The sequence below is a fragment of the Aquila chrysaetos genome, chromosome 4 (assembly GCF_900496995.4).
Source record: "Aquila chrysaetos chrysaetos chromosome 4, bAquChr1.4, whole genome shotgun sequence".
Taxonomy (NCBI): domain Eukaryota; kingdom Metazoa; phylum Chordata; class Aves; order Accipitriformes; family Accipitridae; genus Aquila; species Aquila chrysaetos.
In genome coordinates, this window is record NC_044007.1 from 2,404,897 (window position 1) to 2,432,635 (window position 27,739).

Below are 27,739 nucleotides of genomic sequence, written 5' to 3' on the forward strand. Positions count from 1 at the left end.
ATTCCGGAGCTTTTTGTGCCTGAATGTGAAGAAACTGATTGTAAGCTCTCTACTTCTCAACATACTCATCAACAGTGCAGAAGTAAAGGTAATCCCGTTGCTAAAAAACTTGTAGCTGACACAGAATTTTGCAAGGTGGTTGATAATGAATGAAAACAGGGAGTTATATAGAGAGGCAAAAATCTGAAACTTCAGAGTATAGTGCTTGGGATGGTGATAATAGAAGAACAAATATAGCATCCACATTTTTAAAAGGATGGTGAAAGTCTGAAGGGCATGTGGAAAAGGGTTATATAAATAATTTGAAGACAAATGTCTTCCAAAGGGAGAATAAAAAAGCTCAATGTGTTAACTTATTGAAAGGAAGATTGAGACTGGATATGATTATGGTGTCTATCATTGAAGGAGCGAAAGTACTAGGTATGCAAGGGGCTTTCTAATTGCACATAAATAGGCATAGCAAGAATCTGCCTGAAAATGAGAAGACTACGCATTTTAATTAGAAATGAGGCACCTGTTTTTAACAAACACCTATAAAGTGTCATAGAATTATTTATCTCTTGATGTCTCAATTTAAAGATTGTGCTGTTTGAAATGAGACCTTGTACCCAAGCACAAGCTACTTAGCTTAGCACAGGAGTGACTGGGAAAAAATACCACTGGGTTATGATGCAGGTCTAATATTAACTAGGCATTTTGGGGAACTTGTTCAAATCTTGTGATTGTCCTGATGTCCTTAACCCAACCTCAGAAATCAAATGCCTCTTATATCATCTACATCGTTAACACTGACACAGATGCCAAACTATTCCCCGTAGCTTATTCTTCTCTGGCCTTATCTAGACTGTTTGTAAAGGACTTACACAACAGGACCAAGGTTTACAGTGCTTAAACTATATTTCCAGAGAAGCAATGTAAACAAGTGTGCTTTTGAGAGAAACAAATCCTGTTGAGACAGCATCTTTATAATAATGACCCAGCACACTGTGATTAAAACAGTATTAAACTACTACCTCCTAGCTCTAGCTAGGACAAGGCAGCATGATGGGGATGAAAATGTCTGGAAGACCTAGGAGATATATTTTCTCTTTGTATTTTCTGGGAGAGAAAGGATCTCACCAAGATGTCTTCAAAACCTGGTATGTAAGTTTAAGCCCCTTGATATTACAATGAAAAGAAACCAGATTTGTCTGAAAGAGCATATGCTAAGTGCTACGTTTTTTCAAGTGCAGGTTTAAAGGAAAAAAGAATGATGATTGCAAAGTCTATGATGGACAGATTTATTTGTTTATCAGTTATGAGTTAAAACTGCCCATAGGTTCCTTAATAATAGACAAGGTGGTAGTTTTCCCTACCATTAGCTGAGCGTGTCCATTCTGAAATGACCCCCCTGAGTCTCCATTGCCCTCTTCCTGACGATCTACTACTCGGCACTTCACAGCATCCTGGACCTGCAGGAACAAATGGATTTGCAAAAGTCAGAGTCAGACAGGAATACCAAACCCTGTTAAATTCTGCTGAAGAAAAAAAAAAAAAAGTTGTTCTTGGTAGATCAAAAGAACATGGATCCTACTTTAGTAGCATTCAGGTATTCGTTTCAAATGGTTTATGTGTTAAATAACTCACATACTAACAGAGCAACTCAAAGGTTTTACAGGTATCCTGGATCACTGTGTTGGTCACTTCTAGTTGCTTGATTTATATAGTCAAGAATAAAAATGTCTCCTATTTTACAGCTTGCAATAGGTTTACAATGGATGTTATTGCATAAATCATTTTATTGGGGTCTACAATGTCTGCTTATGATCCTATATCGGCTCTAATACATATCTGATCCAAACCTCACTGAAATCAATGGAAAAAAATGCCAGTGACTGCAATGGGAGTTCAGTGCAGGCCCATATTCATAATGCAATTAGTTGAGGGAGTCTCAGCCAAGCCAGTGGTGTAATTCCATTGATTTCATTGGCCTGACATAAGAAATTAATCTGTTTTACTTAATTTAAAGGAGCTGTAAGAAGATAAAATGAATATTGAAAAAAAACCCTCTTCCTGTCTCTGTTATTAATAGTCTAGCCACTCAGTAGGATGAAAAGAATAAAAGAAACATAAAAGATTCGTCCTTTTCTTCCATGATATAATTTACCATTTTAAATCTCCATGGGGAGGCTAGAGAGAATTTACTCAATTTCCTTGCTTGATTATTGCTAGCTTTACTTTCTAGCTCGAATATCTAGGCACTAATGCCAACATACAATCATTCTGTAAATCTCGGTGCAAGTTGCCCCTCTTGAAATGAAACTAATTGTTTTTCTTAATATTTCATTTTTGGAGGTAGGGTGTAAACATTCTGGAAATATTAATTTTGGTTTTAAACAAGCAAAACCTGACACGTTAGCTAATCTAAGACTGTCCCCCAAATTCCATTCTGCAGTACACTCAGTATGACAACCATTGATTCATCTCTTCTTCCCTCTGACCGATACTGTCATGGACGTTTTTGTGGTCACTGCCTACACGCAGGCAAAAGTTCATAGGATTAGAGAAGCTACCAGGCGGACTGGAAGTTTTTCAGATGTTTTCTATGGGAAGTATGTTGGTTATATAAAAGACAGAAACTTATTTGTCTCACCTCCCGCCTTAGGATGCAATGGACCATAACGATGACAAAACCCTCCAACGAGTCAAAGACGGCAAAAAGGATCTGGAAGAGTGCTGACCGCCGATCTGTGATTGCCAGAACTGCAGACATCCAAGTGAGAGCCAGGAGAGGTAGGACCACGCAGGAGCTCCAAAGGGATGCCCTGCCAAAGGAGAGGAAAAGAGAATTCAGGTCCACTTCAGCCTTACCCACTTCCACGTGGGATGCTAATTCAGCCTCCTGATCCCACGGGGCTTCAGAAGACTTCTTCAGCAAATGTATACTTGTGCTAGATGTCTTCTGAGCCCCTCTCACAGGGGAGCAGGAAGATGCTTTGCACACTCACGCTACCAAAACAAGTGACACACATTTCTACGGGAGGGACTATTTTTCAATGGTGCAGTCATGCATAAAACTTGAGGTGGGGAGGAAGGATGCAGATACCTCACTCCTCCTTTCACGCCCTTCCCACTCTACGTCACTAGTCCACAACGATGGCATTTCCCAAGGAGGGGAGACAAAACACAATCACTGTAGGTTGCCAAAGGGAAGGGGAACAGTTGCAGCAGAGACTGGTTTGTCACGATGGCTGTCGGTACTTGGGTTACAGACACTTGGACTTCCACAGCACATGGAAGACACCAACACTGGGGACATGTGTCACGGTTTCAAGTGACTAAAACGGACAAGCATAGAGCTGATGTGGAGACTGATATTTTGCTGTTGCTCCCTTACTCTACAGCTGATGGTCCCTACAACACTACATAATGAACATCAGGAGAACTGATCCCTGACTCAAATTTTCTGTGAACAGAAAATTTTCTGCTTTCTTGTCTGATCTCTCCAGCTGAATGCTTTGGAAAAAAATTACAGTTGTTTCTATATTTAGCAATTATTGTAAATAAGTTTATTCTTGGGTGGACATTCTGGGTTAAAATAACTTTAAGATTCAAGCCACTTCTTAATTCACAAGGCAGAAAACTGGACAAAACAGTTTTCTGTAATGCAAGTACTGCCCCATGAACCTCCACTTTTTCCATGAGTGATGGCTCTAGAAACAGGAAAGCAGCTCTGTTCCCATGGACTATTTGGTCATTCAGCTCTCTGACTAAAAAGGGTCCCAAGCAATTTTAACAGCTTACTAGGGAGATTTTAAGCTGTCAGTCATCCTATATATTTGGCAGCACTGGTGCACCAAGAGTACCAGGAGAATTTCTCTGTGGGCTTTTATCTAACAAATAAGAGCAGACCTATGCACAGGCTGAATAACAAGTTGAGCTTCAAGATTTTTCTGTGTGGAAAACCTCAACCTATATACTAACAAACAAATACAGGCAACACAATAAATTACAGGACAGATATCATGACACATGTTTTACTGTACTTACATGGGACTTGCTTACCATTTTCTGATATATGATCAAGTTTTTAATAATGTTTACTTGCTGGTTATCCAGGTACTGCTCTCACAGACCTCAGTGAGAGTTTTACCTGAACAAAGCTGGAGCTTGGACACAGGTATGGACATCAGGATGTAATGCCCTGGCTTCAGTTAAGAGTTTTTCAAGGATTGTTACATCACTTCTGCTGTAATGACCACATACTGAAGTGACAGGTTATTTTTATAGTCATAATGATACTCTGATTGCAAATATTTCTACAACCTGTCCAGACTCAGATGTGTTCCTTAGTGGTATTATTAAGCAACGTAATTTAGCTAAGGGAGCAGCTAAATGGAATATACTCTTTTCTCAATTAAAAGAAGCATTATGAGACTTCCATGTAAGGTAAGGGCCATGACATAATCTGATACCTTGTAATTTTATATAGGATGACAAACTGAATGTTCTTTAATGTCCAATATGAACTATAATTTCAAAGTATTATTTAAAAAAAAGCAAACCAAAACAGCAGCCAGACAGCCCTCAACCAAACAACTCCTAAACAGAAGTCTTTATTCCACTTCTTCCTCAGCCCTCTGAAATCTGCCTTATTATACTGAAATGTCTCTTTGCTATCATTTGCATTAATAAAACTGGCTAAACAGTAAGTGCGGCAAAAAAAACAGAGGCAGAAAAGCCAAATGGAAAGATAAGGCTTGCTCCAGAACATGCCAGTCTAGATGTGTCTTCCATGCAGGTATCAGCAAACACAACATGCCTGATGCATGAGTTGGTAGATGAAGTCATTCCAGCAGCAACTTGCAATTGTGATTGCTGGAAACCAGCAAAGTCAACAGAGGCTGCTAGAAAAGGTCTGTACCAGACAACTCTTCCTCCTGGAATTATCTGGTCTCCCAGCATACTCTTAATACACACATACGTGTACGTTACTACCACCAACGTGCAAACAAGAAACCTGGCAACCACCTCCGAGAATGGATCTGACTTGTAAGTATGGGTCTGAATCAGCCATCTAAATTTGGATGGGTTTTCCATTCTTGAATAGAACTGCAACATCAGATTGGCAATGATTTGGATCTGGATCCAAGATTTAGATGTGGATTTGGGGTTGTAAGGGATGTTGCTGAGGAGGTAAATTATGTTTCCCTTTAGCAAACGGTTAGATTTCAATCCACTGGCTTCAAAACCTGCTTAAAAGAAATACGCAGTCACCCTGCTTTAACAAGGCATTGCTTGAGTCTATTTGCTATCCGAGGCACAGATGTAATGAACCATAACTACAGTGGGCTCCCTTCAGAGCTTCTGTCATCTTCACGCTGGACTCAGTGACTCCTTCCCAGCGCCTTGCTCTGTGTGTCTCCATATGGGCAAACTATTCAACTCTCCTCTGAGTCGAGACATCCTGATGGACTTCACTATTGCTCCCAACATAAGCAATCTTAAATCACCACTTAAATCTCTGCCTTTCCAACCAGACGATGAAAATATCATCTGCCCTTCCAACTCAGATAATAAAAACAGTATTACGAATAAATCGGGATTTTCCCAACTGAGTTGTGCTGACTTACACCAGCTAAGAGTATGGTCTTTCTGCTCTCTTTGTGATTCACCTTGCAGATGCCTTTTCAACAATATTCAACCCTTACAAACGTTATGGAAATGTTGCTTGACACTTAATGCATAATCTTTATTCTCAGGCAGCAGATGGCAACAGGTCATAGGAATGTAACTTACTCTAATTTCACTTTTAGAGCTCTGCTTAGCTTTCAAAATACTAAATTAAAAAAAAGTTCAGTTTTAAAAAAATCATATCAAGACTGAATTTTCAGAAGAAAACTAAGGGGGAGATAAGTGGGTTTCCTGTGACATTGCCCTTAATTCTACTTGCTGTGAGCTGAATTCATAGCAGAACTCATACTTCTGCCGCCTTTCCATCTGTCCCTTTTTAGGAGGTACTGTGCATCCTTAAAAGGTTCCAGAATAACTTATAGGACCTAAGGAACTTCATGTTATGGTGCCACATGATGTGAAATGAAATGATTTGTTATATAACGACATTGTGATTGCCTAATGACTCTTCATTATGGATTATCTGTGATCAATGAATCCAGGTTTTTCATTGCTTGAGACAAAGAAATTAGCTGGCAGATCCTCTTGTTTGTCCCATACATGACAGCACTCATGAGAACTGACAGCAGTATCAAGGGAAGATCGTTACACTGCATTGTGGAAGCATGATGCTGGTTTATTTTTTCATGACCATGACATGATAATGTTACTCAGCAGTACAGTTGTAGTGTCACGTTGTTCCTCCCCACCACACCACGCTACTGCTGCATTGCAGAGGAAGGGCGTTACTTTGGGATATTGCAACGCCACAGCACAGCACAACCAAATACAGTTACAATGACGTGTGACAACATGGCCACACGATAACATTGTCCACAGCTTTATTTAGCATGGCAAAGACTTAGCCTTATGAAAGCACATAGCAGACCCAGCTCTGGCAACAAGCAGATGATGGCCTTTGGTCTAAATGTCAAAAACTAGCTGTGGTTTTGTTCTTTAGCTAGCTGGCAGCCTTGAGAATCTTCATCTTTGCAAAAGAAGCGGGGTAAACTGATGGCACTTAGAGGATAGCAATGGAAAGAGCAAAAAAATGGTTTTGGAAACAAAGATCTCCATGAAGAAAGATTAAGAGGCCTACACCCTGACAAAAGGCAAGTGCAAGGGGACACAGAGTACATGCCAACAAAGATGTAAAGGACCATTATAAAGAGGTAAGTGATCAATTCTTCTCATTACTCAACACTGACAGGGCAGCCAGTACCATAAGCTAAAGAAGCAGCAGAAGGAAAAACAACTTGAGAATTCAGAAAGCAGCTCCTGGAGCAGAGCTCTGAAAAGGGAGATGGTAGGTGGACTCAACACATAAGACAATAGATGGCTCCTTACATGCTGCACAGATTGGCACATGCTGCTCTGCTATTCTGATGAGCATGCTATTCCTGCGTCACAGCAGTTCTGCTATAGGAAAACCACAGGACAAGGATTTACTTTATTGATTCTCTAGTGCTTTATCCCTTCTCTAACTTGTATTCTTCCTAAAAGCAAGAGTGTTGCCCCAATTTTAGGGACAGTTTCAGAGAAAATCCCTTTAACTCAATGCCCATATAACCAAGATAGGAAATCTGTAACTAGAAAAGAAGAGGCACTGTTCATGTCCTTCCTATGCACAGGCAACACAGAAACAGAAGATATTATTTCTATTTTCTCCAAAAGGTGATTCTTCTCTCAGTTGCTGCAATCTGAACCATACAACTAGGGGAACAGGAAATCAAATGCCTCCAAATGAGACAGGCAGGTAATGAAGTAGCTATGGGCAGACTCCTTGATCATTCACCCCTAATAAGGGAAGTTGTTCTTTGACAGTCCAAGCAAGGACCTGCAGGGCCCAAGTATTATCCCCAGGTAAGGAAACAATTTCAATTTCCTTGAACTATGAGAACAACACTCTCCTGAGGAACAGTCTCCTTCATAAAATCAGCCATGCATGGAAATACTGGTTCACATTAGTTCTGGAACTACAATAGGGGCAGAAAATTTGACATCTAAGACTTCCTGAAATGACTTTGAGCTAAGAAAAAGAGCAAATCCCTTAGATGGGAGATTTGACACGAGTTTCTGATGATGTAAGAGGGATGATGCATGAGAAGGTCATGAGGACTCCCTAACATTGACTCTTGAGTGGGTTGTCTGCAAGAAGAATACACTGTGCCAAGGCCTTAGTCTTGGGCCAGTGTCTTCCCTATGGTCAGAACTTGAGAGTCCATATTTGCAATGCACTGCCTGGCAGGAATTCCTTCCTTCCACCCATCCATCCATCCCTCCATCAGCAGTCTCTGGTAACTGCAGTGGATGTCCTCATTCACAGCAAGTACAAAGAAATGGAATGCCCCTGATATATTTTTTCCTTATCTCAGATAAAAATTTTTCACAGGTAGTAAAGACAAATTAATTATAAGGCAGTATTTCACAGGCTGAGACTACCCTACAGGCAGCAATAAAAGGAAGGAAATGTAGGAACAGAAGTCTTCCAATGGCAAAATATGCCTAGCATCTTCTCCAGAACAACCTAAAGGGAAGGGTTTTTTTAACCCACACCTCTCAAGTCTAGCTAACGCTTAACAGGTCATAGACGTCCAAAGCTTTCCTTTTTATCATTTCCCAAGTCAAGAAATTGCGCAATTTCCAGTGCATATTTTTTCACTTCTGTCATGCTTACTACCTGCTCTCCCATCAGTGATTTACCATGTTTTCCCTCAGTTATGCATACCCTTCTCTGACCCCTTCTCTCTTAGACACAGCTATTATTACAAAGAGTTGCTCAAAACTTCTATGATTTCCAAAAGCCAAGAAAAATGGACAAAAGGATCTATCCTTTCATACTACACTATGCCAGAAACACGCCTCTGAAACCTATGGGAGGTAAGCTGGAGAGAGCAGGAGCAACCCCAGCAGGAACGAGGCAGGAACATCCTTGATGTGCTCTCTACCAAAACCCTATGGCTAATTCCAGGTCAGAGAGGAGCCAGGAATCCTCATGGCATCTGATTTACCTTACAAGACTTCAAAACTGAATAGCAAAGTTGGTCCAAGGTCTGGGATGAAGGCCAGCAGAATAGTGGCGTTGGCATGAAGCATAATCAGAGTTTTGCCTTATTGACAATCCCATTTACAATAGATTTGGAGGAAGAAAAATAGAAACAGTTCAGCTGCAGAATGAAGCGGACGACAAGGGTAGATGCGGGCTGAGTGAACTAATTCGTGTATTCCTCAGTGGTCCCTTTGCAAGGACGCTTTGGGACAAACAACAAAACCAGTACTGGAATTTATCATTTCAGATATTCTATCTGCTGGGAAACAAAAGACATATCCTCTTACAAGAGCTCTCCAATTTCTATCAAACCACTTAAATTAGAAAAGCAGGATAAGTAGCAGATCTGGATTTCATATCCCTTTTTTTTCTGATTTGAAGATGAATCAGAATATGTGATTTATGACAGACCAGCGTCAGACAATATGGGAGAAGGATTTGAGATTGGTTTACTTTTTAAATGCATTTGCTATGAACTGAAAGCTTCTCCTATTTATCAATCTAATTTATTAATAGTAAAGTTTCTGCTGGTTTAGCATTCCTCTGCAGTAGCAGGAAACCAAAATGCAATGACCTGCTAATTCCAGACTTGTGGTACTCGTGTCTGGACCAATGCCATCTCACCATCTCAGCTGGGCACTGTTGCAAAAGGTAAGTAAACAATTTCAGCAGTGAAAAATAAATGAGATTTTGTTTAGTTTTTGCATCTCATAGAAACTGCTAGCTCTTAATAGAGGTGATTGCATGTTCTCTTTTTCTAACGACAATTGGTTGTTTTTCAGTAATGTACATTTTTCCTTAAACTCTTTTGGATTTTATATAAATGGCTCAGTTTTCAGAAAGAAAGGAGAAAACCTTGTGTTCTGTTTTTCTTTTATATTCCTACATTTTGAGATTTGGCACTCAGCTGCCTATTTTTGTTTAGATTAATTAATGGTAGGAGTTTTCAAATTGCAAGTGTCTCTATATGAGACTGTGTCTTTCACACATTTTACATATATTACTTTAGGCATCAAAACCAAAATATAGCATCACTTGGAAATTATGTAGGTAATAAAATTTCAAAAAGGGAAGGAAGAAAGACAAACCTTCCCTCATTGCTCTCCCTCCTACCTTAACCTTTGGGAAAAAAGCCAACTATATAAATAGCAACAATTTCTCCAGCGGAACAAAGCACTGGCATTTTTTTTTTTTTTTTTTTTTTTTACTAACTCCAGCGGCATCCAAGAAGAGATTTAACAGCATTTGACTGTTGTAACTCAGAGCTATGAAACGCTTTAAGATTTTGAGAACTAATTCCAAGTGCTTTTAGGGGTCCAAAAGAGGCAGTCAACACTTATCAAATCAGAACTGCAGCCCTATGAGATATTAAAATTAACTCTAGACTTTTATAAGAGAAAAAAACACACTTAGAAGTGATTCACCAAGTCACTTAAATCATGCTCAATGCTCTGCAGCCTCTAGAGTAAAAAACTCAAGTACACGCTTAAGTGTTTGACAAAGCTGGAGTTTGAGGCCCCTGTCTACCATCAAAATTAATGGGAAGCACATCTTTGAGTCTTTAACTCCAAGAACTAAATTAAACAGGGGCATTAAACATATACTCAGCTTCCAACAAATGAAGAGTCCCTTTGTCTTCCATGGGCTGCTCACATGCTTAAATCTAGGCATGTCATGAAGTGCTTTTCAGGATCCAGCCCATCAGCTTTTGCTCCAGGGATGTTGCAGGAGCCCTACACTACTCATGGCCCACAGAATGAGGTCAGGGAGAGTTGGGGATGTGGGGAGGTGGGCAGGGACATGGGGAGAGAAAACAAACAAGGGCTGGTGAGTGCAGGGAAATGAAAGAGGGAAATAAAATAAATTAAAAAAAAAAAAAAAAAGAAAGTGGAAAGAAAGAAAGAAAAGAAGTTGAAATTAGAGGAACTAACATGGCGTTACTGGTGGCTGTGGCCGAAACTTCAGCAGAAGAAACTACTCCACACTTGGAACATTTGAGCGTCATGCCGTAAAGGGGCACTGCCATCTGACTGCAATTAAAACCAAAAGACTGAAACAAAACAAAACACTTTGCTTATGAACACAAACGTAGAAAGGAAAGGGAAGGAGAAGCCAAAAGAAAGAAAGAACGAAAGAAAGGAAGAAAGAAGAAAGGGAACCAGCCAACCATACCCAGTTTGAAAAGAGAAATGAAAGACAGGCAGGAACAAAACTCTCTCATCTGTACCACTCCAGATGCGGGAAATGGGAAAAAAATGTACAATTCAGAGACGTGTTGGTGCTGCTGGAGAGGGTGGAACTGTGTTGGTGAATGTTTTGCCAGATTCAGGGTGTCCCTCTCCGGCACCCATGGAAGAGAAACCAGTACTGCTCTCCCAGCCTCCACCTCCTTCTTTTGGTTTGTTTTTGAGAAATTGCTCTTTTCCCTCCTGGCCTTTTTGCTCCAAAACAAAAAAGGTGGCAGGGTTGTACAGTAGAAGGCAAGAAGTAGGGCTGTGGGGACTGTGTCTGCTTATCTTCTTTCCTAAAGCAATGCAAGGGATAAGTCATATATTTTCTCCACTGGCCCTTGTGTGCTAATCCTCGCCTTGGTGGGGATACCCACAAGGCAGCTGACAATACCAGGAGATATGCCACTCTTTGGTCGCTTAATCTGTGATGAAGGACATGCAAATGGGACTGTTTATGTCCTGAAAATTAAGCATGAGCTTGGGTGTTTTGTTAGACCAACCTGCCCTGAAGGGAGCCGGACTGGCTGACTACTTTTGAGACATTTCTTCTCTAAGATCTTGTTTCGGAGCTGAAAACACCTTTGGGATGAACCCTGAGACTTACATCAGTTGCTCCCACATTTTCTGATGGGATCAACCACAGAACCAGGCCATTGTGGGCTGCTGGTATAAGGGGATGCAGGGATCTGCTAGAGGGCATGTCCTCATGATTTTTAGAAGCTGATGTATGTGAACCCACTTAGCTGACAAGCCAGCTCTTACTCAGGAGCCCAGAAGCCACATTAGCTTGGCATCGGCCCTGGTTCTTCCCAGAATTTACCAGTTTGTGTGCACTCTCTGATTTGCACAGATAGACATCCACATCAGATCTAGCTTAGAAAATGGGCAGGAGTCTGCAAAACATCCTACAGACCTACATGCAGTGCCTGATATCAGAGAAGGCATGAACACCACTGCCAAAGGACAGCAGGGCTGTCATCCTTGGGCGATGGCAGTGCAGGTGGTGAGGGGTGATGTTTGCAGGTACGAAACGTTGGGGGTTTTACAGCCCTGCCCTGCCTGGGAGAGAGATTAGGAAACCTGACATATCGTTTCTTAACTTTTATGGCTTTGTGTTCAGTCTCACTGCAAAAAGGACATCCCCATGAACACCAACACAGCATTATCAGTGGTCCTAGTGGCCCACTTTTAAGTGGCTATTGATTGGTCTTTTAATTAGTTACAGTGACATAAGCCATTACTCCCTTCCAGAATAATGGCTAAGGTATCCCACAGAAACTTTCAGCCTTCAGACACAGAGAAAATTAGCTCCTGTGTCAATAGATAGATATCTTCCAGCAAGGATGGTGTAAATCCAGTGAGGACAATGGCTGAACCAAAGATAAAGTGGGTCTTGAGAGGCATTAAGTGCATGACCCTTAAAAAAAGACAGCTTATCCCCAGATCTATAAGCCACAAAGAACAGATAAGCAGAGAGACAGAGAGAGGCAGAGATAGGCAGCAAAAAGAAAGTAGATTGATTTGAGGAATTTGATGGAAAACTATACCAGAAAAAACATGAATGACACTGAATCACAAAGAACTGGCCAAAAGACCACTATAACACACAACTGTAACTGCTGTTGGGTGTATTTATGCAGAAAGTTGTAAGCAGTAGGCACAGATGTGGATACATTTATATTCTAATTTGTTCTTGTTGGGGGCATGAGGTTGTTAATATATTGAATTTCCGCAGCAGGTTTATATTGGTGCCCGTATGTATGAAAGGGTAGCTAATGAAATAATCACAGTGAGTAATGCATTCATTTAATTTAGCTTTTTCTGCTTCCTAAATATCCACAAACAGCTCACAGACTCATCTGGTGTGTTCACTGGAGCCTGGACTTTTCTACCTTTTATTGAACAGTGCTTTACACCACACATGGCCCAAAGAGCAGAAGCACTGCTTCCAACATGAAACATTCCCAGATGAAGGGCAATCCAAATCTGTTCCTATTTTAATGTAGTTATTATCTTTCCAATTACTTTCTTCTCTATGCACTGACAATCCAGCTCTGTTACACCCTGCCAGGACAGTTGCGCAGAGAATATTTCACACAAGGTATTGGGGCAAACTTTCTTAAGTCCTCTCTATAATCAACGGAGAGATAAAAGAAGTAAAGGTTCTCTAAGGGGCAAGTTGGAACACCTAAACAAGGCTCCCGTCTCTCTCCAGTAGTTATAGAGGAAGCCTAGGGAGATTAAAGTCAGCAAGCTAAAATTAGCCTTTGTGAATATACCCTATAGTCTCATTCTTCTTCCCTGGCTGCGTGAGCACACAAATGCTTCTGGAATAAACGCTGGCTGAATAAATTTAAAATTCATTTTAAAGGCTCCTGTGTCTGACATTAAAACATTCATTCTTAGTAGCACTCCCGCCAATAGTGCTCAAACACTGTCAGTGCAGCTGACCGCGAACGGAGACCGTTCTGCTGGGAGACACTTGCGTGGTTTTCTCCCGTGCCTGGACAGGAGTTGGGGCAGTTGTGTGCGTTTCTCCAGCTCTCCAGGTAATCACACCCAACTCTCTACAGCCTGGTTTTGTGATATATCTATAAAGTCATTCCCATTAGAAAGTCAATGTTTTCTGACAGATGTGACAACAGTAATCATAGCAATTTCCTCTGCTAAGTATAGGGCAAAACCTATCGTGTCACGGGTATTATTTCGCGGGAACTGTTAGCGCTGCTTTATTTGTGCCAACCGATCTGCGGTATGTGTGCTGGGCTCCTCTTAGTGTTCAACAGCTCTTTTTTGTCCCGTCTTTTTCTTTTTTTTCCCTTTGTTTTTGTTTTTTGCAACATTGAACCATACTTCTTGCCTCTGCTAAAGGAAACACAACGTTTCTTTATACCATCTCCTCAGATCCAAACATCTCCAAGGCCGTGACTCATTCTGATTATCTTCAGATCTACCTTCCAACACGGTTCCCAAGCCCAGGCCAGAAGCGGCTAGCTAAAGGGAAGGGGCACCAGAGCTCTCAAAAGTGCTTCCGCACTCTCAGCGGGTGCACTTCGAAAGGAGAACAAAATCATTGAGCACAGAGAAGGCTTAAAAGTGCTGCACACACACACACGGACACGAAAGAGGGGGGAAAAAGAGAAAAGAAAGAAAAAACAAAGAACATCAGAAAAATGACTTTTTTTTTTTTTTTTGCTTTGAAGGTTTTGTTTTCAAAGTACGACTATGAATGTGATCAATAACCAGCTGCTATGTATTAAATAAGGTCATTCTGTATGTAGTTTAGATTAGAGAGGGAGAGACTGAGAGACAGTAACTCGCTGCTCTGCTAATCCAATAAACCATTTATTTCAGTTCTGACTTTCAAGTGCAATTATCCTGCTACAGTCTCTGCCTGCAGTTCGGGTATTTTCTCGAGTTCTCTCTTTGCAAAGAAGGCATCATCCAGAATAAAGCACTCGCTTGTTAGCAGCTGCTTTAAGCAGTGCACCAAAGTCATTTCTTTGTGTACCTGTTCAACCCAGCAGCAACCGATACCTCTGATCATCCAAACATGCTTAAGTCTCCTCTTATTATCATGACCATGGCACTGCTCAGGCATCGAGATTCCCCTCTTTGCTGCACTGAGGGACCATGTCAACGCTGCTGATAAAACATGAACCTTAACAGGTTCCTGTGTTTCTCCCCTGGCTGGAAAAGAGCTTGCTTCTAACCTCAGTTTTGCTGCCATCACTCAATTAAAAACCACTTCCACCAGAACTACTCAATAGCGCAACGACAGGAATATTGAACCTCGTCTGTACTTTCTGCCTCTACCCTCCGAGACCCAATTTTAGGGCCCAAGGCATTTGCAGCACTGCAGTGAATAAAAGCAGCTTATAGAATCATAGAATCATTTAGGTTGGAAAAGACCTTTAAGATCATCGAGTCCAACCGTCAGCCCAACACCACCATGCCCACTAAACCATGTCCTGCTCTCTGTGAAGCCTAGGAGTGCAGCAAACAAGGCGACAGGTACCCATGCTCCCTCCGCTTTCATAGATAAGGTATATTCTGTATCTTCTCTACCAGCCTCCTAAGGTTTTAGGCTCTGCCTGTAGCCATGGTGAAGAGGCACCAGAACACCTTTTGCTCTCCCTGTCTCTTTCTACACAACGTCTTCATTCAAGAATACTATCGTTATCGGCAGTGATAAATCGAATGCCATCAGTGGACAAGTGAGGGCGCACAATCCTGTCTTTCCTAGCAGCAGGTAAGGAGATAGTTTCTCTGACAGCAACAGCAAGCCAAGTAAAGCAGTGGAAAATAACATACTAACATCAGCAGCCAGGTTGACCTGTGCATTTGATTTGACTCAGAGTGTCAGTGTGCCATTTCTGCTCTTTGCTTGGAGCATGGCATAGCTCAGGGATAAAGTCTGAGCAGGCTACAGACTCATTTCTAGAAAAGAAGATGAAGGGGGGGTCTCATCCTGCTGGAGCCAATGACAAAATAGCCATTGTCAACAGAGTTTGGAAGTAACCCAACAGAGAGCCCTGCATGGTAGCTGCTGCCCCAGCCAACCCCTAGTGAGACCAGGGTGATAAGAACTGTGGAGTCAGCTCTTCCATTTATACTACAAAGAAAACCAGGTAACACAAGCCCCAGGCTTCAGGGATGGACGTTGTGGTGGTGGCTGTGGAGAACGTAAAGAACCTCAGGTGGCATCAGAATTTTTTTTTTGCAGAAGAGGTGTCTTTACTTACCAGTCCTCCTCTTTACGCATCCATCCATCTACTCTGTTCACTGCTAGACCTCCAAAGACCCTTTCCTTAAAAGTATCACATACCTTTGCTCTCCCTCAGCCACGTGCCAGCCATTAGACATGACTTCTCTGTTACACAGCCCATGCCACGTGCCACACTCAGCAATGAAGGATCCCTCTCTGATCCAGCTGCTGTCTCTAGGAGTTAGCAAAAAGAGTCACTTTGCTCTCCCTAATCCTTGGGAGGATACATCAGCCTGGGCTGAAGCCATTTTAACAAAGAGATGAACTTCTAACCTTCCTCCATGGTAACACAGGGCTGCTTCTTGGATCTTTCGTCTCTGCTGCACTGAATGACAAGGCAAAGAGATTAAACCAATTGTGGTTTGTTTTTTTTCCTTTCCTTTTGTTTACATCTGCTTTTGCTTTTTGTTTGCATCTCCAATCTCTCTGCATTCCTTGCCTGGTTATTGATCACAACCTTGGGTGGTTTGGTTTTTTTTTCATTCTTTACTTAGATGTATTGATAAGGCATACCCTGCCCGTTCCTTCAGTTTCTTATCTGTTATTCCATCTTTGGATACAAGTTTGTTAAAAACCAGAATGCCAATAACCATGTTCACCTGTCGAAAGAGAAACAACACACAATTTTGTTCTTAAGTGGGTCAGGTCAAACTTGGTAGCACAGAAGGAAAAAACCCAACATTTGGCAAGCTAAGTCCTTCCCATTTCTCCCAAAGCCAGGTAGCACGGTCACACTTCTGCAGGCCACCACCCTTTGTGTTCCCTCTCCACCCTGTCCCACCTCCCCTGGCCATGCATCGGTGAGTTCAGGAGAGCAGAATGCAGCTGGCAGCAGATCAGAGAGGTCTCCATGAACTAGGACAAGACCATAAAGTTCTCAGATTGCTGCAGGGCTGTTTGAAGCCCAACGTATGCTTGAGGTCTAGCGAGGCAAACTCCAGGCACAAGAACAATTTTTCAGGGTAATACAAATAGAAAGTGGCCAATATAGGGGAGAGCAGTGGGTTGACACTGCTTTCAAAAGTGCCTTCTGAAGTCTGTGCTACCAAAGGAGCAGCATTAAGAGGATGGGGCGGTGCGGTGCAGACAGCTTGTCATAGTTCTTGCTCGGTGAACCAGCACCGCTGCTCTCAAAATAAGAGGTGGAGGGGCACTGGAGCAAGTAGAAACATCAGCTACTATGGTGGAATGTCTTGGGAGATGCTGCAGATGGCACAGCATATAGATTAGCCATCATGTCATCTCCAAAAAAATCGGTGGGCAGGACAACTGCATACAGTCCTTTGGTCTGCTTTGTTAGGGTGAGAGCATGGATGTCTGTATCAATCAGGCATAAATATTCACAGTGAAATACACGCTGTACAGAGCTGAGGTCTTGCAAAGTGATCCTAAACTCCTCACCGTGCCTTTCTGACTGCATTCGCTGCTGCCAGCTGCATCTGTTTTACAAACCTCATCCAAACCTCAGCAACCTCTGAATGTGAACACATTAGTGACACATGAGCACTACCCTCTTCATGGAGGCACAGCACTGATGGTGGAAAAAAGTGACCGTCTCCTGGTTTTGCTGTCAGTGAAACATCTGGTGTTGGTAAAACGATGTGCTAGATGCTCTTTTGCATGTGGGGCTTGCAAGGAAATGTTTAAGGCCAAATTCAGAGATGTGCAACTTTACATGTTAGCTGAGAGCCTTGGTGAGTTTAATAGACCCTTGAGAAGTGGTCCTACGAGACACCTAGGACAACACCTAGCCCAAAGGAAGGGAGATATCTGCTCACACCAAGCCTCCATCTAATTGCCTAAATCATCGTCAAGAATGAGCAATCTTTCTCAGTTTGGATTGCTGGTTTCAGCAGGACACAACCCAGCTCACTGATGTGGAGTCCACAGCTGGGAATAAATGGGAGATCTCACAAATAGCAGTCATTTTCTTTTGCATCAGCTGCTGGGTCAGTGGACTACTTTCCACAGCTGCAAGTCCATTTCTAGAGCTCACCATGGTAGTGTTTTAGAGAAACAACACTGGCAAGTCAGATGCAGTAACTCAGCCAAGGATCAGCAGGAAACCAAACCCTAGTTATGTGCTTGGAGAGAGAGAACCCTCTCAATTCACTGATACTTCTTCACTGTGCTGGAGGCTGGTGAGTGCAAGCGAGACTTTCCTTTAAGGTGCAGCAAGGCAGTAGGAAAGATGGGGTTGAAGTGTGGCAGGCTGGATCGCTCCTGGGGCTGGCCACAACACAGCGTGTGTTCTCATTCATATATAGCAAGGGAGATGACAAAGTGCGGCTCTGCAATTGTTTTAATAAATAAAAGCTATTTTGTCCAGTACATTGATCATCATGATCAACATCCTGCTCTGATCCTGGGTCCGTTTCTTTACAAAATCAGGGATATAACATGGAGATGCTTCTAAACACAGCCACTCTTAATAACATGCAGTGTAGCTTTACTTCCTATGCTATCCAGAAGCAAAAACAAAAGTCTGAGATTCGGCCCTTGAGATAACCAGTACCTGATGACTGATGACTCTCTGTCCTGACTTCACCATGTCATGAGCCTCTCCTTGCAGCAACCTGTTGCCTTCAACCTGCACGCAATTATCACCAAACTGCTTCACATGAGCTTGGTGAGTAAAGCTGCTTGCAACAGCTCTGCGTTTCAGGTTGCTAGGATTTTTAAGACTGAAGGTCAAATCTCTGCAGCCGTTCAGTGTTAGTGGACCGACTGCAAGTTGCACATCTTGCTGAAGCTGCAGGCCAACCATCTTAAGAATATTATTTTGAGTATCCTCCAAGCCAAAGGCCTTTTTCCAATGTGAAGAATAATAAAGGAGGGTGTGGAGAAAGAAGGTGACTACAGGTAATAGAAAAGTCATATTGTTAGCAGAACTGCAGTACAGAGATGCTTGAATGCCTTGGGAGGAGTAAGCACAAGTCTAGCCTGGCCAGGGCTAAGACAGAGGTAACAAGCTGAGCTGTAGCCAAGTCAGCTGTGTGCAAAGTCACTTGGGCATCTATGTATCATACTCATCAGAGTTTTGGGTGAGAAAGAGCTCAAGCACAGAGTCAAGTCCCACCTTGATCTGTGCACCCCTGCACAACAGCCGCTGTGTTGTCTCTGGAGCAAACCTGTCCTGAGAGCAGCACAGCTGCATATCCCCTGTACAGCCCTGCAAGAGGCTGACTGTCTTTATATTAAGCCAGGTGGACTGTCCCTCCATCGCTGACACAGTCAACCTGAAATCAGGACAAATTACCCGGAGAACAGTCAGCTGTCCAGTCTTGTGGACATTGCACGCTTGAAAACTGTCTGTTCAACTTCTGGCTCTGCTAAAAGTCATAGTGTGAATTTGGGCAACTTATCGAGCTTATCTGCTTCCCAGGTTCCCATTTATAAAAAGGCTTTTAATGCTGCTTCTTCTTCTTCCCCAAGTTCCTCAGTATATATACCAACTCAGGCAGCGTTCACTTCTCACTTTAGCCAGCAATGAGTCAGGTAGTCTAAACTACGTGTGTAGGCTTTCTCTCTAGGTACTGAATAGAGACAGACACCCCAAAAGATGAGTCACACTTCTTAAGATCAGCTGTATAAACCACCATTTGCAGATATTGACCTCTCTGTAAGGACATCTCCATTTCCAGCTTCCATGGTGAGTGAAAACCAAGATGCCAAATGGAAGCAGGCTCATGTGTTTTTCTCACACTTTAGAAATGCTAAGGAAAGCCAAAGGATTATTTCCCTTGTTGGCACAACAAAAGCAAGATGGCTTGAGGCAGCAGATTGACTGCCCCTTCTCTGGGCACTACTAAAGCTCCCTCCCTCCTAATCACTGCTGTCTATTGATCATTCAAGCCATTTAGCCAGAGCTATCAGCTGGTATGTTGTTGGGGCAAAGAGCTAGTTCATCTGAAAGCACCAAGCTACTTAATGCTCCTGTCAATTATCCTGGCTATAAAGAAGACCCTGACCCCCATCAGCTATGTTACTGAGAGAAATCCAACTATCCTGTGCCTACAGAGACCTCATGACTGGCTGGCATGAATATCTGCTTATCCCCACTCTTTGTTGACTGCTATCTGAAGGCTCAACTATGTGTCGCAGCCGTACGCTAAAGAAAGACCCTAACTGATACAAGCTTAGCTTTATTATAGAGGAGGGGCAACTGCTGGCTTGTCTCTGTCAGCATGATGAAACGATGGTACCAAGGTGGTTTGATGTACAATGACAGCAGTGAGAATAAAGGCAGCAAGAGCTTTTGTGTAGTTATTCTCCCGTAAGCCTGCTCTTGCTGCGGGGCAGTTAACCCCCCAGGCACTGCACGAAAAAAAGCCTGATCCAAAAAAGAAATTGCAAGAAATTGCGAGTGTCAACAGTCCAATTCCTGTGGGACCCTCCAGGGCACTTGAGCCTTAGAGGACATACAGCTCCTCCACTGGATGAAACACTGGGCTGGAGAGAAACTGCAAACTGTGACTTACATATGGGGGCTCAAATGTGTCGTTAAACCCATCTGAAATTGCTGCAGAAGGGATTTCCTAGAGGACCAGCAAATCTCAAATTCCTTGAACCCTGACAGTCCAGATTTCTCATGGCCAGTGAGGCTTCAACAGCAGGGAAGCTTCATGAAAGTACACCATGTCTTGAGTGACACCTTCAACTCCAGTAATAACTGGCCAAACTGGCTTTGGTGCTGTGTTGGAGCCAAGGGTGAGGGGACAGTAGAACAGACTACCACCATGCATGAGCTGGTGGGACAGAGTTTAGGAATGTTCACTTTAACCATGCTATCTCTTTGAACTAGAAGCAAACTTGGTATTTTTAGGGTCACAGAGGACCCCCTCTGCACTGATTTGAAGACCTCCATTTCACCTGCAAACAAAAAAGCTGCCCACATGCACTGGCCAGCTGGGACAGACCAGGAATAAATGCTGTCTGTGGAGGCACAGCCTGATTTGAAAAAAAACAGTAACAGCAGTTTCTGAAGGAGTTAATGTCAGAGTTTTCCACCATCATCCTGCACTTCCATCCAGATAGGGCAAAACCAAGGTAAAGCATGAATCAGATGTCTAGGGGAATCCAGAGCGGACAGAGGTGGAAGGCTGAGAGCTGAGGCATGTTATATTTCAGAATCAAACCCATCCCAGATTGCTGGCTTCTAACACTTTGCTCTTTATTCCTGAGGGAGAAAGCTATACAAAACATGAGTGGAAATAAAGAGGGACATTCTTGGGTTGAAAGAACAAGGAAAGTGCTATAAGATAAGGAGAAAAAAAAAGCTTTCAGCCAAGCTTAAATACCAAAACGACAGCAGCCGCCGGTCCCACGAAGGCATAGAGAAGACCTCCCTCTAACGACAGCCAGCAGCTGGAAAATGAAGAGAGAAAATAAAGTTACCCCGTGGCTAGCATCACTGACAGGCGCATGTTTTCTTCTTCTCTTTGCCTGCAGAGTTCATCCTGGGAGGTGATACCCCACGGCAAAAAAAGTCTCAGACTTTACAGCGAGCAAGTTTTGCTTCCCATTTCTCGTGAACTTGCATAAAGGCTCATTTGCTTGGGGGTCTGCCTGCAGAATGGCATTTGATTGTCGACAGAGGAATGCATGCAAAATTAACGATAGCGCTCTGTTTCAGGCCAGGTCCTGGAAGCAGTTGCATCAGTTTGCTGGCAAGATGATGCTCTTGTCCTACTCACTTAGGCGAAAGAGTAGAAACAGTAGAAGTTGTCCCTCACTCATTTGCTCACCACTATGCCTGCCGGGGGCTCAGGTCCAGGACTGCAGTACAGTTCTTCTCCTGGATCCTCCCTTTGAGTTTGCTGCCATGGGGAAGTTTTACAACACAGCAGCGAGGTGGGAATTCACAACACTCCTTAAGTGGATGCTCTTAAGGAATGAGCTGAACGTGAGCTGTGTGGAAACCAGCTTGTTCCTTCTCCCTCACGCCACGTAACCTGACAAGGACTTCTCCTTTCTCCACTGACCACATGTGGAATTTAGGCTCCTTAAACTGCCTGGTGCCTACACAAACTGAGGCGGCTCTTCTGCCTAAGTGCTGATGTCTGCCCTGTTGGTGACTACCACAGAGCCAGTCACTCTTGATGACATTTCCAGTCAGCAGACATCCGATCAAAAGAGTCCAGGATGAGGCATCTACATTCAATCAGATGAATCACATCCTGAACTCCATCGACTGCCTTGACCAGATCTTCACCATCCAAGTAAGCAGTGCACCTAACCCAGATGGAGACATCACTGGGGAGATAAATCCCATCTATCATGTAAACAGTATGAATGTGCTCCAGGTGTCCCCATAGAGCTCTTACTGCACCGTATATTCACATGCAGATCTCACTGTATACTGACATCCCCATACTGACAAACGTGGTGTAAAAAAAAAAAAAAAGCAAAAAGAGGCAGGGGAAATCTCACCCTATTCCCATCCTTAGAGCTAAGCATCACCAGCTGTCTGGATAGCCAACAGGGATTTTCAGGTTTGACCGTAAAGTCAGGAAGGAAACACTTTTTCACCGTGAGAGTGACCGAGCACTGGCAAAGGATGAGCAGAGGGGTTGCGGAGTCTCCATCCTTGGAGACATTCACAAGCGGTCTGGGCATGGTCCTGGGCCGCCAAGTCTAGGTGACCCTGCTTGAGAAGCGGGTTGGTTGGACCAGACGTTCTCCAGAGATCCCTTCCCACCTCAACCGGTCTGTGACTGCGACAGTCATGAAGAGTTACAGCAGCACTGGAGCTGAAATTTCCATTTTGTGGGGAATCCAGCAATACAGAGCATGGACACATAAACTAGGTACTTCAGGGCAGGAGAGGATGCAAATTTACACTGTGTCAGCAACCCCACGGAAAGTTTGCATGCTTTGACACCGCAGTACCCTGGAGAAAATGTGCGATGAAGTAATCCTGTTTCAGCAGTAAACTACCGTGCCTTTACCACAGGATAAGAGCAGACAACCACAATGGAGCGATGACTTTCTCAAAGCTCTTAACCCAGCTAACCCTGCAGTAATTCAGTTATGTGCCTGTACTCTCAGCAATATGGTTTCATTCTGCATCAGAAGCAAACTGATGCTGTCTTTCAAAGTCTCCCAGGAAACAAAGCCTTCCTGGAAACTTTTCAGTTCTGTTGATCAGCCTCATATGTTTTTGTATCAATTCTGTCTTGCAGAGGTGTTAATTTTTTGCCCCCAAACACAGAACATTTGGGGGAAAAAAAAAAAGTATTTCAAGTTGAAAATTGAAAGCAGGACATTCTGGTGTTCTCTGAGGCCTGCATCTTGTTTATTTCTAAATTAAACCTGTAATGTGTTAAATTAATGAATTCTGATTTCTTCCTGATAGCAAGTCGCTCTGTCACAAACTGTCTGAGCAGTTGTAAGAATAAAATAAATAATCAGCTGGGGAGGGAGGGAGGGAATAAGAATGAAGCTTTGGAGGGCTGCAGTAACTGGAGGTCTCCCTAAATCCAAGGAGAGGGCAGGGGGAACCAGGAAGGTCCCCAAATCCCAATCTTTGCCCAGACCTTTTTCTCCAACTCTCCATCCTAATTTTGAGACCATTTTTCTCAGGGTCTGTTCCAACCGACAGCTCGGCGGAAGAAAGGAGCTGACAGTCCTGCACTCCAATTAACGATGAGGACTTGGTGCACGGAGGGCTCTCGTTCATGGCAGGTCCCTGGCAGCCCCTCTTCCCTTCTGAGCATCTTCTGAGGCTTTCTGAAGGTGAGTTCACACATCACCGAGCACTGGTCCTTATCCCTTCTGACTGCCTGACCTCCCTGCCTCAGCCTTTAATCGAAGCATTTCCAAGGCTGTCGGAGGTGGTGGTTGACAGCAATGGGAGGGAAAGGGTGAAGTGATTTCCAAGAAGAGGAACCGGCAGCAAACTCCAGCAATATATTAGTCTAGTGGAGATGCTTTTAGCCTTGTGCCTACAAGGCACAGAAATATTTGCATTTCACTAATAGGTTCCCCAGTACTTGCCAAGGGATCTCTTCGGAGATCTCTTAAATAAAATTACCACTGGAAAGGAGTAAGTGAATGGGTTAACAATGCTCAGCAGCTCCAGACTACTATTTCTAACCAGTGCTTCCCCGACTGACAGCAGCTTTTGTGTTCAATGCAAAAGACCTCTTTGCAAAACATCTGATCCTTCCGTGAATCTGCCACAGCAAAGACATGAGATGGATGGCTTTTGTCTTGGTCCTGCGAAGAGCTGACTTCCACTGAGAACCTCTCGACTACACCGTACAGCTCTGCCAGCAACAGGTCTTACCTCGATCATGTGCAAAATTAAGCAGCCCCAATGCAACAGCCAACATGTTTGTATAACTAAGACTACAGCTGGGAATCAGGGCTGTCCCACCAGTGTTTATACAGAGATTAATATTGAAGCTGCTGAGATACCTGTGGGTGACAGAAGCCCTGATGCAATGACACACAAGGACCCCTGGAAATTTTCTGTGTCCTGGCACTGCTCTCATTAAACTTTTTGTGGGCTGTCTTGTGGGGAAGGATATGAGTTCCCAGCTACCAGTAGCACAACCTCAATTACTCAGTTCAAGATTTAGGAGGCAGTTTGTCAAGCTTTAGACATCCAGATCATTCAAGAGGGGTCTTGGTTCCCATCTTCCTCAGTTTTCTCTTGAATACATCATATCCATGGGTTCTTCCTTCTAGGTTTTGCCTGTTCTAAGTCTAGCTCATGCAATTCCTTACAATAAGAGAAAACCCAAGTGGTAACTAGTGGGATCCTAGGAGGTTGCAGAAATCTCTCAGGATCCCTTGGCATAATGCAGCCTTTACAGTATAATGAGTTTAGGTGCAAAACCTTTGTCAGCTAAATGAGATGTGGACTTGTAATATATGTTGCAGGTTTTTTGTATTTGTGTCAAAAATGAGTAAATGAACACAAATCTCTTTCTCAAGGAGTTATGGCTCACCCAAGGCTCAATGTTCTCTCTACATTTCTTACTGAATCAAAACACTGTCACGGCATTTCCTTCTCAGATTTGCATTTGCAAACTGCAACATGAGTTAAAACTGAAAACCATGTCAATATGACAAGTGGTTTTGCTTGTGCCTGTGGTACCATAGATCAAGACCTGGTTTTTTTTTTGTGAAAGGGGGAAAATACTGGGTAAAAGGAGAGTTACTGTTCAGGCATTCAGCCTAATACAAGGAGGTGAGCAGTGGTGGGTCTTCTAGACCTCCATTATCTCTAAGACTTTCTTTGAGACTGGAAGTACAGCCTGTACCCTACTCCAGCAGCTCTCCAAACAACTGCAAAATCTCCTACCAAATGCTGTTCAGATAAGAAAAAGGAAAAATCCTCCTCCCCTCATTGTAGATGGAGAGTTCATAGCACTCCAGAAGAAGTGTCCTGAGCAATAAAGGCCTCTGAGTGAATGGCTTCTGGGGAATCACCACTTAGAAAACAACAGAGACACAGTTCAATCCAGTACGTGTTCAATTTTTAATTTGAACCTCTCTCCCCTACCACTCGGTGGCCCAGTCTGGCCAGCTAAAGGGTAAATATGAAATATTATCTACAAGCTTCCCACACTTAGCACTGTCTCTGATCTCTCTGTATTACAGCCTGGAGCCATGGCCAACCCTTCAGCTGCTACCACATCTTGATGAGACAGGCCTCCCTACTGCTGCTCAGTTGTGTTTTTATTGTTCCAGAATAGCTTCATCTCACGTACAAAAAAAAAAGACAGGACAAAGCTGGGTGAAATCTTGTTTAGGGCCCAGGTAGACTACCCTGTTGAAGGTTCCTCCCTTAGCTTGCTCCACTGCAGTTGGCCACCTTGACGTACTACCCTGCAGATAAACAGTTTCAGTCATCATGGCACAGAGACACGTTATGCATTTCATACACTGTCCCTTCCACCAGCTTTGCCCTGTGAGTCTGTAACACCAAAGTTAGTGCTGCAATGCCTTCAACAGTTGCAGCTGTCCCCAAAATGCTCTCATGACCATGTCCCCTAGATGGATGTCAGGTTTTTTTTACCACTGTAAGTGGGATGAGAAAAAAAACCCTGATGTTGAGTGTCAAATCCTGCGCTCAGCTAAATACCAGAGCCCTGCTTTGTCTTAATGCCCATCTCCACAAGGAAATCAACGAGTGCTAATGCACTGCTCTTAGGATTCAGAAATCGCAGGGTTGGAAGAAGCTTTGAAAGACCCTGTGAAGTCCCTTATGGTTCATCATGTCAACTCTTGTCCCCTGCTTCACAGGGAGGGACGTGTTGTGGTTAATGTCTTTCCGTCCTTCTGCAAGATGGAAACATTGTGCCTTGGAGGTCTGCCACTGCCCATTTGAAATGCCCTGTGCATACCATATACTAACTAAAAACAAAGCTAAAATAGCTCCAGAGCTGTAGCTTCAAGATTTTCAACTGCCTCACACATTTCTGCAATGGCCAGAAACCAACAAACATCCTGGTACAAGCTTTGATCCAAGTCTGTATTCTGTTTACATGCCTTTAGTATTAGACAGTGTTAAATCTAGGTCTGAACAACCTCAAGTTTTTGGAGTTCAGCTCTGAAATTACTGCTCTGGAATGCTGACTTTGCTTTAGAAGAGAAGTAAAACCAAGGGCCTTCCCACACATAAAATGTAGGAGAGCTTTTATGCTTCTTGAGCAGGAAAACAGGGATTAGCGTGAATGCCCTGCGGTGTGTCGGGGCACCCTGCCTAGCTTGGTCCACACGAATATTTGTTTCACGTTTTAAAATGCACCAATGTGCAACTATAACTCTCGTTACAGCCATGCTCAGCACCATTTTACGCTCGGCATCACGGCTCGTGAACCCACTTCGCCATCCACCTGGCACAGCGGCGTACGCCCACTTGCCCCTTGCTGCATGAAAGCAGGGCAAGGACGACTTAAGGATGTCCCTGTGGAGACATCCACGCTGCTTGGGGCAGAGATGCTGGCTTGAGTGCGTGCCTGCAAGTTAGTTCTGTTTAGCTCCGGCTCTCACTTAAAAGCGACAGCAGGAATTACAAGAAGATGGCAGCGTTAGGAATGCCTGATGGGCTGTCAGTGGTTGAGAGGAACTGTTGCTCCTCTCGCGACGTTGCTGGGACTCACCAGCTTTACCGCGTACTGGGGCTGCGGAGTGGAAGGGAGACGAAAGGAGGACCCAAGTGGGTTTGCCGGGGTGCGAAGCGCTCCCTGCTATTTTGGTGACAAGCACCCTGACAGCAGAGTTTAAGAAACGGTGTCACTCGGGCTGCGGCTCCTGCTGGGAGCGCAGGATCCCCTGCCGTCCCCAAGGCAGCCAGCCAGCCTGCCAGGCAGGGAGGCAGGCAGCATCCAGCCCTTGGACGCAAGGAGCGACAGAGTCTTTAGGGCTGAAAGGAGTCAGAGGATTAGCAGCAAAAGGAGGAGAGCTGGTGTGGTTAAGCGTCCCCTGGGAACGACGGAAAGTCAGCGCAGCCCGTTGGCTACCTCGCCGGTGTGCCAATCCGAGAGCAAAGCAGGAGTCCGGCAGGTTTTGTCAAGCGTTGGCACCCTTTTGGCTGCAGCCTGGGAAGGCTTCGCTCTGGGGTGGGGAGATGTTGGCACGCAGTGGTCCAGGGCAGTGAAATAGGGTGTGCTTCCTTGCACGTTCCTCCTTTCCCCACCCAGGCTCTTTTGTGTGGTCAAGGTTGACCACAAAACTCTGCAGTGGCCCTTAAGCATTAATGGGGAAGGAGCTACCGAGCTTTTTGCACCAATTCCCACCAGTCTATAAACAGGAAAGAAAGCAGAAATATTTAGGACCTCCCTCCCATTCCCCTGATGTTTGTTCATTATGAATTGTTCTCATGGAGTAAAGTGCCAGAAGCAGCAGACCCACAGAAAAACTAAAGGAGGTTTGGGATCTCAGCGGCACTTCTGAAAGCCAAGCTGTGTGTTATCCTCTTCTGAGTCATACAACCAGCACTGGATCCCTCTCCACCAGGACACACTGAAGCCAAGTCACCTAAGCTGGGGCAGGCAAGTCAGGACAGGTACAGCCAAATCATCC

General features: G+C 43.8%; 1 protein-coding gene across 13 annotated transcripts in view; it reads right to left on the minus strand.

The window, feature by feature from the left end:
• The window catches only part of ADGRB1 (adhesion G protein-coupled receptor B1), a 285,424-nt gene that overhangs the window by 24,123 nt on the left and 233,562 nt on the right, over positions 1-27,739 (minus strand). For 8 of the 13 annotated variants that reach the window (XM_030011695.2, XM_030011702.2, XM_030011697.2 and 5 more), the window contains 5 exons: positions 21,001-21,067; positions 16,214-16,299; positions 10,633-10,731; positions 2,633-2,804; positions 1,356-1,451 (listed from right to left, as the gene is read on the minus strand). In XM_030011695.2, the coding sequence (XP_029867555.1) occupies positions 1,356-1,451; positions 2,633-2,804; positions 10,633-10,731; positions 16,214-16,299; positions 21,001-21,067 (520 nt within the window). The remainder of the gene's footprint in view (positions 1-1,355; positions 1,452-2,632; positions 2,805-10,632; positions 10,732-16,213; positions 16,300-21,000; positions 21,068-27,739) is intronic. The other 5 variants (XM_030011701.1, XM_030011703.1, XM_041123058.1 and 2 more) reach the window with 1 other exon arrangement.